Source organism: Neoarius graeffei, chromosome 14 (assembly GCF_027579695.1).
Source record: "Neoarius graeffei isolate fNeoGra1 chromosome 14, fNeoGra1.pri, whole genome shotgun sequence".
Lineage (NCBI taxonomy): Eukaryota > Metazoa > Chordata > Actinopteri > Siluriformes > Ariidae > Neoarius > Neoarius graeffei.
The window spans coordinates 22,535,093-22,554,115 of record NC_083582.1 but is presented as its reverse complement, the minus strand read 5'-3'; the positions used below and the strand labels follow the sequence as shown (position 1 = coordinate 22,554,115).

The 19,023-nt window shown below is 45.8% G+C and overlaps 1 protein-coding gene across 1 annotated transcript in view; it reads right to left on the bottom strand.

Annotated features, from left to right (window-relative positions):
- The window catches only part of si:ch211-180a12.2 (uncharacterized), a 72,070-nt gene extending 54,837 nt beyond the window's left edge, over nt 1-17,233 (bottom strand). The window contains exons 1-2 of the mRNA XM_060938822.1: nt 17,131-17,233; nt 1,346-1,645 (exon numbers count right to left, since the gene is read on the bottom strand). Coding sequence (XP_060794805.1) covers nt 1,346-1,645; nt 17,131-17,233 — 403 coding nt within the window. The remainder of the gene's footprint in view (nt 1-1,345; nt 1,646-17,130) is intronic.
- Nucleotides 17,234-19,023: the final 1,790 nt, after the last annotated feature.

Sequence of the window (19,023 nt, the reverse complement as noted above, 5' to 3'; positions counted from 1 at the left end):
TGTAGCATCATTGTTGTATTTCATTAATCTCTAGTTGTGATAGTAGATTTCGATTATGGATGTTGGAACACTGGGCTAATAGCTGTTTCTTTGTTAGCCTTGCTTGTGGGTTTCGAAGTATCCAATGGTCCCACATTTGCTGCATGTATCCCCTCTCTCTGGGATTGCTTGTATAGTAGCATTCCAGCAATTCCGTATTTTCTGTCCTCGTCCATCGATGTCTTGTTCCAGTAGCCCATTTCTCATCAGTTTGCCCTGGTTCCCTAGCAACTGACGCAGACCTTGTTGACCCGGGTGACGTCTGAGCTGGTATGACTCTATCAGTTATGTCTTCACTCATTCCTGAGGTAGGCTGATATATCATGAGGGGTCTTGCCTAAGGACCCTTACTGGATGATGTTTTGCCCCGACTGGGATTCGAACCCCGATCTCCCGCGTCGTAGTCAGTAAGCATTACCACTGTACTATCCAGCTGAAATATAATTAATTAATTAATTAATTAATTAATTAATTAATTTATTTATTTCGGCACTGCCTAAAAGTGGAGCTCCTGATGAGCATATGAGCAAAATATTTGCAAGGGCACACAATCAGCCTGATTTTGCACAGCACCATTAGGACTAATTGCCATGTACCTGTTCTTGATTAGAGTGCAATCACAGCACATACATATAAGGACTCCCAGTAACACACAGACTTTGTGAAGTATATGCTCTGTGCCCTGCGTCTGACATTACTAATCCTTGTATTTTATATTGCTTTTCTGGTTTTGACCCTGTTTGTGTTTTTGGACTTTGAGTATTGTATTACCTCTGATATCCTGTCTTTGCCTCGTTCAACCACTACCTGTTTTTCAACTGTGCCTTTGTCTACATTTTGGATCTGTTTGTTTGCATGCTTTAAACAAAACTCTTCTTGCACTTACTTCCATTTGTTGCCCTTACATGACAGAAAAATAAGTAAAATAGGTTAGTAAATTATCCCATGTTATTTTTTCATGTTTATAAGATATATTGCCTTGCACTTACAGTCAGGTACCCTGTAGTGGTACACATTTGTATGTACAGATGTTGCACGGTCAAACCATCAAAAATCAGGTTGATGCATTCTCTGAAGTATGGGGCTCCACTCTACTCATAAATCATGTGGAGAGCTCCATTATTAAGTACATACATTTTGAGACATTAGCAATGTACAAGAGAAAAAAATAATCATTAGAATGTTGTTAAGGTTCCCTTTTTCAATGTTTCTGCAAAAGATATGAATAAAAAAAAAAACCTAAGGGAAAAAAAAAAACAGACTCCAGGAACTACTCCCTGGGCTATCAGTAATACAAGAAACTCACTGGTGATGTTTAGTCTGAACTCTCTCACAAGTGGTTTTTCCAGAGTTTCATGCTTCACCACACAGGCATATATAGTGTTTCGATCAGCAAGTTCAGGAATGAACACCAGCTGGCTGAGACCTTCGTATAAACCATCCTTTGTGTGGTTTGTTTGGGAGTTTTGAGGAGCTCTGATCTCTTTGCCTGCTCGTGTCCAGGAGAATGTGATGTTTGGAGGGCTGAAGCCTTTCGCCCAACACTCTACTGCACTCTCTCGCCCCAACACCACCTCTGAAGAAGGCACGAATATGGATGGTGGCGCTGTGAATGAAGAATGAGATTTAGGAAAACATGAATACTGTACATTCATGTATTTATCCAATCAGCCATTTTAACTGTGGCATGGCTGTTGGTGCCATATCCTGGGATTTTTACACACAACAGTCTCTACAGTTGACATTGCTTGTTTTTCACACCATTAGAACAAATTATCCAAGTAGTGAACTTTTCTTTGATTGGAAACATCTTTTTTATGAGATATGTCCATAAGGAGAATGGGCAGTGGATTCAAACGGACAGGGCTACAGTAGCTCAAATAACCACTCTGTTTATACTTTCTGCATGAGCAGAAAAGCATCTCGTGAAGAAGAAGAATACTTTATTTATCACACCTACACTCAAGTACAGACTCAAGCACAGTGAAATTCCTCCTCTGCATTTAACCCATCTGAAGCAGTGACCACGCAAGCACACCCAAGTGAGCAATGAGCACACACATACCCAGAGCAGTGGGCAGCTATGCTACAGCACCCGGGGAGCAGTTGGGGGTTAGGTGCCTTGCTCAAGGGCATTTCAGTCATAATACAGAGGGAGGGCTAAGTGCTGCTCATTCACTCAACTCCCCTTACATTTTTCCTACCAGTCCTAGGAATCGAACTGGCAACGCTTTGGGCCCATTGCTGCCCCATGAATGCTCAACATGTCAAACATTTAGGTGATGCTCTACAACAGCAGAAAACTACACCAGATTCTACTCCTGTGTGCCAACAACAGGAATCTGAGGCTATATTTGGCACAGGTTAGCTAAAACTAGGCAGCTGAAGATTGGAAAAGATTATTTGAGTCACTACAGACTTGCTCAAGCTGACAGCAAGTCTAGACATTATTCTCTGATCAGCAAAGATTTTCCACCCATAGAATTGCCACTCACTAGATGAGAAAGTAAATGCTAAACAGAAATCCTTTGTTTGTTAATGAAGTGTGGCAGCGGGGGCGTGGTCAAGCGCCGGTCTGTGACAGGAGGGCGGAGTTGGGGAAGGTAAGTGGCAGAATCGCTTCACCTGAGTGTGATTAACCTATGTTTTGTGTGTGTTCTCCCAGTAAACCGCACCCTATTTAAGGAGGGAGAGTGAGAGCAAAGGGGAGCTCATCCCCGGACGAGACGCTGTGTGTGTGTGTGTCTCTCTCTATTGGGAAAGTTATTGTTAGACTGAAAAGTGTGGCAATAAAGCCTGTACGCAAACCTGATCTCTGTCCTGCCGTCCTCTGTGCTCCACCCACTCAACGGAACTGCCACAGTGGTGCCGAAACCCGGGAAAGTGGAGCACCTGTCCTGCAGCCCCATGGAATCCTCCCCGTTCGCGGACTTGGTCCACGCCCTCGCCACGGCTCAGCAGAGCCAGCACCAGGCACTCGTCATGCTCCGGAAAGAGCAGGAGCGCCGCTTCGAAGCCCTGGTGCTGGCTCAACAGGAAGACCGAGAGGCGTTCCGGCGCCTCCTCGCGTCGGCGGGGTCCACCAGCGCCCCGGCTGCGGGCCCATCTCCCATCACCTTGACTAAGATGGGCCCGCAGGACGACCCCGAGGCGTTCATCGCGTTGTTCGAACAGGTCTCCGAAGCCTCGGGGTGGCCGATGGAGCAGCACGCAGCGCGCCTCCTCCCCCTCCTGACGGGAGAGGCGCAGTTAGCCGCACTACAGCTCCCCGCTGACCACCGGCTGGCCTACGCCGACCTTCACCGGGCTGTCCTCCAGCGCGTGGGGCACACGCCGGAGCAGCAGCGGCAGCGCTTCCGCGCACTGCGAATGGAGGAAGTCGGCAGCCCGTTCGCGTTCGGCCAGCAGCTCCGGGACGCCTGCTGGCGGTGGCGGAGGGCCGAAGATCGCGACCCCGAGGGGATCATTGACCAGGTGGCGCTGGAACAGTTCATCGCCCGCCTACCCGCCGGAACCGCGAGTGGGTCCAGTGCCACCGCCCGGCGTCGCTGGATCAGGCCGTAGGACTGGCGGAGGATCATCTGGCGGCTGTCCCGGCGGCAGGACAACGGATGTCATCATCTTCTCTCTCCTCTTCTCTCTCTCTCTCTCTTCCCCCTCCTCCCGTGTCTTGTCCTCGCCCCATTCCCCCACCACGGAGGCGGGGGCCGGCTCCACCCCAGCCGGCCCGCCGCATCCGTGGCGCCCTCCCGTTTCTCCCTTCTGTGTCTGTCTCTCCCCCCCCCTCAGGTGAGTGACCCTCAAACCACAGCTGCAGAGGGGAGGCCCGGGCCGGTTTGCTGGCGCTGCGGGGAACCGGGCCACCTGCAGCAACAGTGTGCCGCGATGGAGGTGGGGGCGGTGGTGCGGATCCCCGACGCGCCAGAGGCTGCCCTCGATCAGGCCGGAGCGTATCGCATACCGGTAAGTGTACAAGGGGCGACATATCTGGCGTTGGTGGATTCGGGTTGCAACCAGACCTCGATCCGCCAAAGCCTGGTGCAAGACGAGGCATTGGGGGGAGCACAAGGGGTGAAGGGGTTGTGTGTGCACGGGGATGTTCACTGCTACCCGTTGGTGTCGGTCCACATACATTTCAGAGGGGACAAATCCATAGTAAAGGCGGCGGTTAATCCTTGCCTTACCCACTCTTTAATCTTGGGGACTGATTGGCCGGGATTCCGGGGGCTGATGGCACACCTAGTAAAGAGTGGGTCCTGCCGGTTAGCGGGGGGGGTCCCGGTGTTGTTTTGGCTGGAGCTGCGGTCGCAGAGCCGTCTACGTCATCTCCGCGACAGAGTGAGGAGCCCCCGGCCCCTCCTCTTTCTATTGGGGAATCCCTCGCGGATTTCCCACTGGAACAATCGTGAGACGAAACTCTGCGACACGCGTTTGACCAAGTGAGAGTAATCGATGGTCAAACGCTCCAGCCGAATGCCACCCCGACCTTCCCCTATTTTTCCATTTTAAAGGATAGGTTATACCGAGTGACGCAGGACACTCAGACGAAGGAGCGTGTCACCCAGTTGTTAATTCCAAAGAGCCGCCGGGAATTGGTATTCCAGGCGGCTCACTTTAATCCCATGGCGGGACACCTCGGGCAGGATAAAACACTCGCCCGGATAATGGCCCGATTCTATTGGCCGGGGATTCGCGGCGACGTCCGTAAGTGGTGTATGGCGTGCCGCGAATGCCAGTTAGTAAATCCAGTGGCCATTCCAAAAGCGCCCTTGCGCCCCCTACCACTAATCGAGACCCCGTTTGAAAGAATTGGGATGGATCTCGTCGGGCCATTAGATCGGTCAACACGAGGGTACCGCTTTATATTGGTTCTGGTGGACTATGCAACGTGATACCTGGAAGCGGTGCCTCTTCGCAATATCTCCGCACGTAGTATTGCAGAGGCACTCTTCCGCGTTATCTCCCGAGTCGGAATCCCAAAAGAGATTCTGACTGATCAAGGCACTACATTCATGTCATGGACACTGCGCGAACTGTATGGGTTATTGGGGATTAAGCCGATCCGCACCAGCGTGTATCACCCACAGACGGACGGTTTAGTCGAACGGTTCAACCACACCCTCAAGAATATTATCAAAAAATTAGTAAGTGAGGACGCACGTAACTGGGATAAGTGGCTTGAACCCTTGTTGTTTGCAGTGCGAGAGGTCCCCCAAGCCTCCACGGGATTCTCCCCATTTGAATTATTGTATGGGCGTAAGCCGCACGGCATCTTAGATGTACTGCGGGAAAATTGGGAGGAGGGACCTTCGCAGAGCAAAAATGAAATTCAATACGTTATGGATCTGCGCGCAAAACTCCACACGCTCACCCACTTAACTCAGGAGAATTTGCGGCAGACCCAGGAATGGCAAACCCGCCTGTACAACAAGGGCACGCGCCTTAGAGAATTCACTCCGGGAGATAAGGTACTCGTCCTGTTGCCCACGTCAAGCTCCAAATTAATCGCCAAGTGGCAAGGGCCCTTCGAGGTCACACGGCGAGTCGGGGACGTCGACTATGAGGTTAGGCGAACGGACAGGGAGGGGGCGCTACAGATCTACCACCTCAATCTGCTGAAGCTCTGGAACGAGGAGGTCCCCGTGGCGTTGGTGTCGGTAGTTCCGGAGAAGGCGGAGCTGGGGCCGGAGGTCCAAAAAGGGTCATTGGCATCTCGCACCTCTCTGGTCCCCTGTGGAGACCACCTCTCCCTGACCCAACTCACGGAGGTCGCCCAGTTGCAGGCTGAGTTTTCGGATGTGTTCTCGCCCCTGCCCGGTCGCACCAACCTCATAGAACACCACATAGAGACGCCCCCGGGGGTGGTAGTGCGTAACCGTCCTTATAGATTACCCGAACACAAAAAAAAGGTGGTTCGGGAAGAACTTCAGGCCATGCTCGAAATGGGCATCGTCAAGGAGTCCCACAGTGACTGGAGCAGCCTGGTGGTCTTGGTTCCCAAGGCCGACGGCTCGGTCCGGTTCTGTGTGGACTATAGAAAAGTCAACGCGGTGTCTAAATTCGATGCGTACCCAATGCCTCGTATTGATGAGCTGCTCGATCGACTAGGCACGGCTCGCTTTTACTCGACACTGGATTTGACGAAGGGATATTGGCAGATCCCCTTGACTCCATTATCCCGGGAAAAAACGGCCTTTTCCACACCGTTCGGCTTACACCAGTTTGTCACACTTCCGTTTGGGCTGTTTGGGGCGCCCGCTACGTTTCAGCGGCTGATGGACCGGATCCTCTGGCCCCACGCCACCTATGCGGCCGCTTACTTAGATGACATCATCATTTATAGTAATGACTAGCAGCGGCACCTGCAACACCTGAGGGCCGTCCTTAGGTCGCTGAGGCAGGCGGGGCTCACTGCCAACCCAAAGAAGTGTGCGATTGGGCGGGTGGAAGTACGGTATCTGGGCTTCCACTTGGGTAACGGGCAGGTGCATCCCCAAATTAACAAGACAGCAGCGATTGCGGCCTGCCCGAGGCCCAAGACCAAAAAGGGGGTGAGACAGTTCCTGGGGCTGGCTGGCGATTATCGTAGGTTTATACCTAATTATTCGGACGTCACCAGCCCGCTGACTGACCTCACTAAAAAGGGGGCGCCAGATCCGGTCCAGTGGACAGAGCAGTGCCAGCGGGCTTTCTCTGAGGTAAAGGCTGCACTGTGTGGGGGGCCACTTTTGCACTCCCCTGACTTCTCTCTCCCTTTTTTGTTACAGACGGATGCGTCGGACAGAGGGCTGGGTGCCGTTTTGTCCCAGCAGGTGGGGGGAGAGGACCGCCCAGTATTATACATCAGCCGAAAGCTGTCGGTGCGTGAGGGGCGCTACAGCACCATCGAGAAAGAGTGTCTGGCGATCAAGTGGGCGGTCCTCGCCCTCCGTTACTACCTGCTGGGGCGCTCTTTCACCCTCTGTTCGGACCACGCGCCCCTCCAGTGGCTCCACCGCATGAAGGATGCCATCGCGCGGATCACCTGTTGGTATCTAGCGCTCCAACCTTTCAACTTCAAGGTGGTCCACAGGCCGGGGGCACAGATGGTTGTGGCGGACTTCTTCTCCCGTCAAGGGGGGGGGGAGTCGGCTGCGGGCCGGACGGGCGCCCAGCCTGAGTCGGGCGGTGGGGGTATGTGGCAGCGGGGGCGTGGCCAAGCGCCGGTCTGTGACAGGAGGGCGGAGTTGGGGAAGGTAAGTGGCAGAATCGCTTCACCTGAGTGTGATTAACCTATGTTTTGTGTATGTTCTCCCCAGTAAACCGCACCCTATTTAAGGAGGGAGAGTGAGAGCAGAGGGGAGCTCATCCCTGGACGAGACGCTGTGTGTGTGTGTGTCTCTCTCTATTGGGAAAGTTATTGTTAGACTGAAAAGTGTGGCAATAAAGCCTGTACGCAAACCTGATCTCTGTCCTGCCGTCCTCTGTGCTCCACCCACTCAACGGAACTGCCACATGAAGGTATTTAATTGTTCAAATCATTTTAAGTGACTGGACTTGTGGTAGATAGCCCTGCGATGACCTGGGGACTTGTCCAGGGTGTACCCTGCCTCTCGCCCATAGTCAGCTGGGATAGGCTCCAGCTTGCCTGCGACCCTGTAGGACAGGATAAGCGGCTACAGATAATGGATGGATGTATGGACTTGTGGTAGAGAATAATCTAGAACTATTGAAGCTGAACGGATCAGTTGAGTAATGAAGCAATTTCAAAATTCTACCAGAAGTTAAATTGCCATTACTTTCTGCTGCTAGACATTATGTTATATCTGTTCTTCTTCCCAGTGCTTATAGGTAGTTTACAGGAATATAGATTTCCGAGCTGATTCCACAGTTGAGGTTACATTTATGTACCGCTGAAAGTAAATTTACATATGTGACGAGCCATGGAATCCACGGGCACATGTTGGCCGAAACGAATCCGAGAAATTAATTATTTCTTTTAATTAATTAATTAATTAATTAATTAATTAATTAATTAATTAATTAATTCGTTTTGGCTGACATGTGTCCTTGGATTCCATGACTTGTCACAAATATGTATGTAAAAATATTTTTTTTCCATGAGTCATCCATTATAGTTTATGAAAAAGATGTAATTATTTTTTGATGTCCCACAAAATTCACTCAACCGTTACTTGAACACATTCACCCCTATGGAATCATCATTGGTCAAGTGAACTTGGATTAACTTGACCCGTCCAATGCCATCCATCACGATCCATCATCACGATCCATCCATCAAGATCTCTTACTGTTTATTTCATCATTTTCCCAAGGGATTCATTGTTTTTATTTTTTCTTGAGGGGAACGTGTTCTTTGGCTGCCATATGATAAGATGTTACGAAATTGTGTCAGTCTTGCATGCTGTGGCACATGCACCTGAAGGCGTGCCCTGGGCTGCGCGCATTGAGTGGACTCTAGCATGTGTGCTATTAACGACACGCACCCGAACATAATTAAGTGCACCTACATAAGGACTGTTCAGACATAGCCTGGCTAACGCGACTTCAAAGCTCTGCGAGCATTTGGTCTGGCCAAGCTATTAAGCCAAACCGTTTCCCAGAGCCCGTGGTTGACCTGCCTCCCTGAAATGCCTCAGTTTGCTACTGGTCGAAGCCAGAAAAGGCTGTGACGAAGCTTAAACCAATCACATCACTCTTTCCTCTGACGTATGTGACGCGACGGAAACTGCTTGAGTAACTGGTAGATTAAACTCTTACCAAAGCCAGTCGGGAGCAAGGCGAAAACGTCCTTCCTTTCAATAAATACCTCCAGGGCTGCTCTTTGCTCTGTTTTCAATGAGAACTTCCCATTGAATGCTTTCAATACAGTATCTACCACTGTAAACAATCTATGGCTTCCGGTCGCAGTTCTACTACCTCAGTGCCTTGAACATGCCTCTACCCAGGGCCGTTGGAGATGCTCAAAGTTGATTGGTTCCCGATTTTTCGGGAGCTTGGAAATGCTGTAGATAGCTTGCCTGGCCAGACTACACTGAGTGCAGAATTATTAGGCAAGTGAGTATTTTGACCACAACATCCTTTTAATGCATGTTGTCCCACTCCAAGCTGTTTAGGCTTGAAAGCCTACTACCAATTAAGTATATCAGGTGCTGTGCATCTGTGTAATGAGAGGGGGTGTGGTCTAATGACATCAACACACTATATCAGGTGTGCATAATTATTAGGCACCCTCTTTTCCTCTGGCAAAATGGGTCAGAAGAGAGATCTGACAGACTTTGAAAAGTATAAAATTGTGAGATGTCTTGCAGACGGATGCAGCACTCTTGAAATTGTGAAGATGTTGAAACGTGATCACCGAACAATCAAGCGTTTCATTGCAAATAGTCAACAGGGTCGAAAGAAGCATGTGGGGAAAAAAAAGGCGCAAAATAACTGCACATGATCTGCGGAAAATCAAGCGTGAAGCTAACAAGCAGCCATTAGCATCCAGTTCTGCCATATTCCAGAGTTGCAACATTCCTGGAGTGTCAAAGAGTACAAGGTGTGCAATACTGAGGGACATGGCCAAGGTAAGGAAGGCTGAAAAACGACCACCACTGAGTAAGGCACACAAGATAAAACGTCAAGACTGGGCCAAGAAATATCTTAAGACTGATTTTTCTAAGGTGCTGTGGTCTGATGAGATGAGAGTGACTCTTGATGGACCAGATGGATGGGCCTGTGGCTGGATCAGTAATGGGCACAGAGCTCCACTCCAACTCAGACGCCAGCAAGGTGGAGGTGGAGTACTGCTATGGGCTGGTATCATCAAAGACGAGCTTGTTGGACCTTTTCGAGTTGAGGATGGACTCAAACTCAACTCCCAGACCTACTGCCAGTTCCTGGAAGAAACCTTCTTCAAGCAGTGGTATAGGAAAAAGTCAGCATCTTTCAAGAAGAACATGATTTTCATGCAGGATAATGCTCCATCTCATGCGTCCAAATACTCCACTGCGTGGCTAGCCAGTAAAGGTCTGAAAGGTGAAAAAAATAATGACATTGGCCCCTTGTTCACCTGACCTAAACCCCATAGAGAACCTGTGGTCCATTATAAAACGTGAGGTCTACAAAGAGGGAAAACAGTACACCTCTCTGAACAGCGTCTGGGAGGCCGTGGTTGCTGCTGCACACAATGTTGGTCGTGAACAGATAAAGAAATTGACAGAATCTATGGATGGAAGGCTTTTGAGTGTCCTCATGAAGAAGGGTGGCTATATTGGTCACTGATTTGTTTTTGTTTTGTGTTTGAATGTCAGATATGTTTATTTGCAAATCTGGAGTTGTCATATCAGTGTACCTGGTGAAAATAAATAAGTGAAATGGCTACATATTTGGTTTTTATTAAGTTGCCTAATAATTCTGCACAGTGAAAGTTACCTGAACACATACATATTCTCCTAAAATGGCCAAAACTAAAAACACCCCACTCTAACTTCCATACATATTCAGCTTTGATATTTATGAGTCTTTCTGTTTGATTGAGAACATAGTTGTTGTTCAATAATAAAACTAATCCTCAAAAATACAACTTGCCTAATAATTCTGCACTCCGTGTAAGCTCGGAACAGGCCCTCGTGTTGCATCACGCTTAGGATGGGCGGGCCCAGGCTAGTTCAGACACCCTATCGGTGCGAAGTATTATGCGATGTCAGTACGCATTACCGAGCCTTTCTACTTGAGGTTGAGGTCCTGGTTTCCTGAATCCTGTACCTGCTCCATGTTCCCATTTTCGCTCTGCCTCTGCTATCTTGTTTGCATCTCCAGCTTGCCTGCGACCCTGTAGAACAGGATAAAATGGCTAGAGATCTCATCTCATCTCATCTCATTATCTCTAGCCGCTTTATCCTGTTCTACAGGGTCACAGGCAAGCTGGAGCCTATCCCAGCTGACTACGGGCGAAAGGCGGGGTACACCCTGGACAAGTCGCCAGATCATCACAGGGCTGACACATAGACACAGACAACCATTCACACCTACGGTCAATTTAGAGTCACCAGTTAACATAACCTGCATGTCTTTGGACTGTGGGGGAAACCGGAGCACCCGGAGGAAACCCACGTGGACACGGGGAGAACATGCAAACTCTGCACAGAAAGGCCCTCGCCGGCCACGGGGCTCGAACCCGGACCTTGTTACTGTGAGGCAACAGCGCTAACCACTACACCACCGTGCCGCCACGGCTAGAGATAATGAGATGAGATTATTATTATTATTAAACATTTCAAGTAGCTTATTAGAATGCCCTTAATGCCATCATGCTAGTAGCATGGATGCTAGTTAACCACATTTTGGTTATTTGGTGTATTTGCAAGGAAAAAAAAATCAAGTTTTACTCATTTAAGAGCAAAATGCAGCCACTGTCACCTTGGCAAATGATTGCTGGCTTCTCAGCAATCATTATGTTCAATATTGAACATGACTTAATAAAATAAACATTTTTTTTAAAAGTGTTACAAGGCACCACAAATCATTTTCATGGTGATATGTAACTTACCCAAAATTATCAGTGTGACATTGCTGAAGTAATTGGTTAGATTGCTCTTTACATGGCACTCATACACCCCTTGACTGTGTGGAGTGGTATTATACAACATCAGGGGGAAAAATCCATTGAGTCCACTGGCTGATGTGGTCAAGTAATGTTTCTTCAAACTTTCTGTTTGATTACTGGATGCAATGACAGATCTGTTGAAAGACCAGGTGATGTTGAGAAGTTCATCATTGTCTGGAAGATGGAACGAACATGGCAAGGAAACAGAGGAGCTCAGATGCACAGATATCTCTGAGGGAAATACTAGGAGGCAGAAGACAGACACAGGGAAAGGTAATTAAACATCACTTACATCCAAACCAGCACTTCGAAACAAAGGAATTGCATAATGTTACAACACATATCAGAAGAAAACATTGAGTTGATCTATGTTAGTTTTCTTCATTGATTGACTGCATTGTAAGTGTTTGTAGATCGACTGAGTAATAGCTTAAAGGACAAATACACCTTGAATGACTTGCATATCCATATTTATAACTGATACCTGATATCCAGTAGTGCAAAAGATTTATTCTATGATTAAATTCATAAAATTTTACTTCTTTTGGCTTAAACATTGGATAACATTTTCCTACATTACCTACAATGCTTTCCATCAATGTCATGACAGTGGTCTGCTTTTAGATCACTAGCTAGCCGAATCCCAACTGTAACTCAGAAGCTCAGCATCATATGGCTGCATTGCATCTGGAACTCTGAGTCCAACATTTGCTGTTTTCATTACTTCTACATTTAACTTCCCACTGGACAGGTCTGGAAAATGGTAGGTAAGACAAGAAGCTCTTGCACTTTTCTTTTTAGGACCTAAAAGAGAGCCCTGATTGTTATCCCCAATGTTTGTGATTGTTGACTTATGAAATTCCATTATAACTGCATGTGGCAGTGGGGGCGTGGTCAAGCGCCGGTCTGTGACAGGAGGGCGGAGTCAGGGAAGGTAAGTGGCAGAATCACGACACCTGAGAGCAATTAACCTGTGTTTGTGTGTCTTCCCAGTGACCACGCCCTATATAAGGAGGGAGAGCAGAGAGCAGAGAGCTCATCCCTGAACAAGACGCCAGTCGGGTGTGCGTGTTGATTTATGTTAAAGATTGTTAACTGAAAAGTATAGCAATAAACGCTATTTTGAACCTGATCTCTGTCCTGCCGTCCTCTGTGCTCCACCCACCCATACTGAACCGCTACACTGCACTAGCAATGTTCACATGTGACATCAGTGTGAGACACATTAGTTATCTTGTCATGGGAACATATAAGCATCACAATCTTTACTCATTAAAATTTATATATAAACTTAATGTGTTTTAGGGTGGCCTTTATCTTAAGTTTGGTGGAAATGATGCCATTGTATCAACACATCTTATTTAGTAATACTGCTCTGTGGACTTGTTTAAAAATTCCACTGAATTTCACTTCAGGGTGTCTTCAACCACTTCCTTATTTAAAGCATATACGCATAGCCATGACCTCACTTTCGTTTATAAATGCCTTGAGACCTCAAGAATGGCACAGGAATAGTTTTAAGCGTTAACAATAAATCTAATATAGTAATTTTTATGATTAAAGTGATTTATATAGGTAGCGGTCTGAGTGAATGACCTTGACGTCCGTAACATCACAGCAGGAAGTCTATCGGTCTCATCGCCATTTCCGATATACTAAAACACAGAGCTGACTGCAACTCTGATCCTCCATTTTGAGCTAATTTATCACCATGCCACGTAGATGTGTTTTTGGCCGGTGCAGCAACACAACAGAAGCTGGATTTACACTACGTTCAGACTGCAACCTGAAACGACCCATATCCGATTTGTTGTGAAATCTGATTTTTTTGTTAGGCCGTTCACATTACCAATTATATGAGACTTGTATGCGATCTCCAATATGAACGGAAAACGACCCAAAAGTGTCCCGCATGCGCAAATTGACACATAATATAAGCACATCTACATAATACGTAAACAAAAAAAAAGCGCACTCTTCAAGTTTGCAATTAAAGCATGGAGATGAGGCAAGACCTGGCGATGTGGTTTTTGTGGCGGCAGCGGAACTCACAGAATAATCTGATTAATGTGGGCAGCAGACTAATGAGACCGAAGGTGTCAAATTACTGGAAATTTCCAGAACAATCTTATAATCTTGTAATACAGGATGGTTTAACATCCAGGTCCCTACCAAATCCACCATTAGCTTCAGTGCTTAATTTGTAAAGTGGGAGGTCCCGGAGCGCAGAGGATGAGTGGCTCCGGTGCGAAAAAAAAGAAGAAGGGGGGCGCTTCTGGGCATGTATTGTAATAACACTGAAGTTCATCTGCGAAAAACCCCGCTCACACTCTACACTTGAGATAGGGACAGTGTTGATTGCGGCCAAGAGGCTCTTCAGTTCATCTGGGATGAATTCTCCATTACTTTCCCTGAATTCCCTGAATGCCCTGATGACATGTTGTGGGTCATTGATGCAAAACTGCTGGCAGAGCGCTTCCACTTCTTTTTCCCCGAACAGCGCGTCTTCCTCCCGCGGCCACGGAAGTGTGCACCCTCCTTTTCCGTAATATACAAACAGATATTTTGTGGATGTCGTTTCATGAGAGAAATCACCAATAAGACAGATATCAAAATCAGACATTAACACTAAATAAACTTGCATTTATTTATTTAATTATTATTATTTTTTTATTTTGTTACATAGTCAAGAGAGGTGGCGGATCACCGGATCCAGTGTAAATAGCTGCCGGAGCCAACGTCCGAGGTTCCGGAGCGCGCTCCGGCTTGCTCCCCCTCAAATTAAGCCCTGATTAGCTTGATCAATTCTATAAAAGTCTATTTAAATTCTGAAAACTGTACAAATGTTGTTGTTTTCCACCAAAGAGGCGGGATTAGCCAACATAGAATAGTGACGTTTGTCTCTTGTTGATGACATGTAGGTCGCATGAATGCGACCTGTCCGGTCAGACTGTAGTCGCATGTGAAAATAACGGATATGCATCGGAATTAGGACCACATATCCAAGCGGCCTGGGTCGCATGTGAAAAAAATCGGATCTGTGTTGTTCAGATTGTCAATAACAAATCGGATACAGGTCGCGTATGGGCAAAAAAATCGGATATGGGTCGTTTCAGGGTGCAGTCTGAATGTAGTCTTACATTGCATTCATGGACCAAGAATGTTCAAACTGCAAAGATTTGGACGCGTTTTGCAAGAAATTCATGGGCACGTTGGGCACCTACAAAGTGGTCTCTCCTCTGCTCTGCACATTTTACTGAAGACTCATATGAGACCTCTGATCTGTTGAGCAGCATTGGCTATAAGCCCGTATTGAAAGAGGGTGTTGTACCAACAATTAAATAAAACTACAAGAAAAGGAAAGCATTTTATTTATTTATTTATTTATTTAAAAAAGGAAAGTGAGTTCAGTTGCACCAGTCCTCCTGGAGTGAGCCGAGGGTTGTTGCTAAAACTTGGGATGGAACGGGAAGGGAATATCGCTCGGGCAGTGACCTCCCTGCAGTTGTTGCTAAAACCAGTGACATCCTGTTCCGTCCCAGGTTTTAGTAATTGCCTGAGCCCAGCAGTAATGGTGGACTATAGACCCCTTTCACTGACGTCACCCGAAACCGGAAGTAAACAGACCCTGCACCATTTTGGAAGACCAACAAACTCGTGATAAGGGGATAATAACGGCAGCGGTATGTGAACCCACGAGAATAAAGTGGAGTGGCAAATGACTTAAACAAACAAATCTGAGCTGTTTTATTTATGATTTATTGGCCCAACAGTAGACTTGAAAGAAACCTGTGTGAGACTTGGCAAAAAACTGTGGATATAATGGATAAGTCTGTGCATGATCTGCGGACACTTTGAGGTAAGCAAACGCAAGAAATTCAGATTTAAAACATGCTAAAGTGGCCCCAAGTTGATAACTGTATGAGGAGCAAGCCTCCCAGACTTCTACAATTTAATAATAATAATAATTTAGGATGGTTTGGGGCTTGCTCGCTGCTGCCAGGTTGGTTGTTGAGTAGCCTGACTGTTTTTTTTTTTTCCTTGCGTGTGGTATCATTGTTGATGCGAGGTTGTTTTTTGAACATGCCAATGCGGACACGATTTCCCCTGATGAGTTATGACTTCAGACGCGATGCGTGTGTGGAGGTGTGGAGTCCGCGTGATATGTGCGTAAGATAGGCTTTTCATGTGTTTGGAGATCCGCGCTCCGAGACAAGAGCAAGCACACACACCCCCAAGGGAAAAAAAGGGGCCCCCCGAAAATATCGGCATAGTTCAAACACTGAGTGTAGGCACTGGGTGTAAACAACAAATAGTTTACAATGTCTGGGTAGCAAACAGATGGCAGAATTGGTGTCAGGTCCTCCTTATGTTTCCATTCTCCCTTGCCCCGAGTCTTATCATATGGGTCAAACCCATCAATCACAGCCAGTTTCTCCACATACCGTGCCCTTTCTGCAACTGGTAATGTACTCACATAACCAGAATTATCAGCCATCGTGTCACTTTACTCTCGCTCGTACTTTGTTTTATATTGTGAGTGCATGTACTTGGTCTTCCAATATGGCGCCTAACAAAATCTCGCGGCGCGGTGACGTCATGTGAAAGGGGTCTATACAGTATGAAGAAAAGTGAATGAGTGGAGCAGCTGTCTGATTTCTAAACTGGATATTGCTGCCATCTCGCCCTTACATGGAAGAAGCAAACAAATGGAGAACCAAACAAACAACTGAAAGTCAGATTGTTTCAAAAACAATTGGCCTTCAAGAAGCGAGAACACAGATGGGTAAGCTCTGACCTCTCATTTGGATTAAAAAAACAACAACAAAAAAACCCCAAAACACCACGTTGTTGACCTGCATTTAGATTAATACATGTAACTTGTATTGTGTGTTTAAGTTACCGGTATAAGATTATTTAATTTACTTCAGAATGTGATTGTCTTGGTTCATCTGATTATTTAATTAGCCTTTTACATTTTATCAGTGAAAATGCATGCATGTACATGTATGTTGCACAAGTTATAACACCTATCCTGTTTTAATGAGAGTCAACCCACAATCAATGAAGTCAAATCAGTCTTAGTTGAAGAAGTTGGTAATGGTATTTCTTACTTTCACCATAAGTTTTTTATTTATGAGACTTTGGTCGATAGCTGTAAAAGGCCTTGGTCTTAAAACCGGTTATCGCTGTGACATCACACACTCAGGGCTGGCTGGCTCAGCGGGGCAGCTCGAATGACAACTTTGCGGTTGATTTTTATTCTCAAAAATATATTTATTTTATTCCCATTTATGCAGCATACAAGAGTCAAGGATGGAGATACTATCCACTCAGAAATTTATTTAAAAATAAGGAAGTGGTTGAAGACACCATGAAGTGAAATTCAATGGAATTTTTTTGTCCACAGTAAAAAACAAAAAACCCACACTGGCTCTTTAGTAAGGACAAGAAGCTATCAGCATTGCGGACGACCCCTCTAATCCATCCCCGTGGACTTGTCACCATCTTGCCATCTGCCAAAGGGTACAGGATCATCAGTGCCACCACCACCAGACTCTGCAACAGTTTCTTCCCTGAGGCAGTCAGATTACTCAACATCTGGCTGCCTCTCAACACTCACCTGGGCTAGTCAAACACCTAACACAGTATGGCTCAAAAACATTGCACACCTGCATTTTACAAAGCCGCATTAATCACTTTATATTTATGGAATTCGTTTGGCAGCCAATATTGCTGTTATATTTATAGCTGCTACACTACACAATAGTTTACAGTTACAGCCCATGTTCTGTGTAGTTATTCTCCTATGCACTTATTGTTCTGAGCAATTCCAGCGTTATGGACGTGACACTTGAACTCAAAATGGCAACAAATGACCCAGTGCATGTTTTATTGTCTCCCAGTATTTAAACAGGTGTTGCATATTTTAAGGCTGTACCATACTGGAGAAGTGATAGAACAAGAACAATTCCCATAGTACATCTAGGGCATGCCAGAAAATGCCAATAAAAGATGCGTTATGGATGTGACAGAAAAAGTATCACTTTTCTTGGGTGACTGTACATTTTTATCAAACTCTGTGAAATTGTAAACCTAATGTCGAAATGGAGATATCCATTTGATAGAGGGGTCCAAGGTGAATATTAAAAAATCTTTGTTTAAAATATTTTGTATTTCATGCAGAGTTTCGGAAGGAAAAGTCAGCGTTATGGATGTGACGCGTCTGAAATAGACATGGCATATGTTTAGAAAATCAGCAATTTAACCACCATAACCCTTTGAAAAACTCTCTAAATATCAGCTAAAACTATCAAAGTTCTTAAATAATATTTAGGATGGCTATTGTTTTGCTGTTTTGTGGATTTTAGCATATGTTTCTGTGGCTTGTGGCAATAATACATGATCAAAGTTGATTTTAGCTTGGGGTTTATATTATAAGAAAGAAAGACTGACAGTGACATATTAGGTTGGTTACAAATTGGTTCAACTTATTCACATCTGTAAAATACAGGCCTAGGTGATATCTCTGGGAGTGGTTTTGATGTATTACATGTTGCTTTATTTTTGCATGGTGAGGTTGACATTTACATGGAATTGCCCCTCTGTAGATTTACTGTTCTATTCCTATCTCACACTGTTGTATATGACTACATTATGTAGGTGTGTGCGCTGCTGTGTTGCACAATGGGCCTGGAACATTTCGTTCCAATTTATACAAGTTATATAGAGGAATGAGAAAAACCCATTTGACATGAGATGAAAATTATATAAGCCTCTACTTGTAGCCATGCAATAGTTCAAACACATTCAATTAAGAAGTTAAAACATGCATAACTATATAAACATTTTTTAAACATAAAAGAAAAACAAAACCATGTGACAGTATGTCCATTTTTAGGCATTTCTTGTTGTTTACCAGACTACATTGGTATTCATTTTGTGTTTATTAGTGAAGCAAATTATTTTAACAATATTTATCACTGTGAAAAATTTACACTATGTCTATAATATTTAACCTTTAAACCCCTGAACCCTAAATGGCGGCCCGCAGACCAGGTCCGATCCACAAGAACCAAATGTCTGGCCCATGTTGACCCATTGGCACCAACACATCTATAACAACACATTAAAGTGCTGATGACACGTTTTTGACATCTTTGGCGATGTTTTATAACATAAAAAGTAATTCCCGATGATCCATATATTAATTCACGAAGGCGCCTATTTTACAAGTTATGATAAAAAACGTGGCTATTTGGGCAAATTTGACAGGGCTGCAGCACCCAGGAGACGAAAGAGGAGGAGGAGCTATATGACGTCAGCGAAAGAACCTTCTTCCTAACTTACCAGTTTGTTGTTGATGCGACAGGTGTTCAGTTTGTCATTAT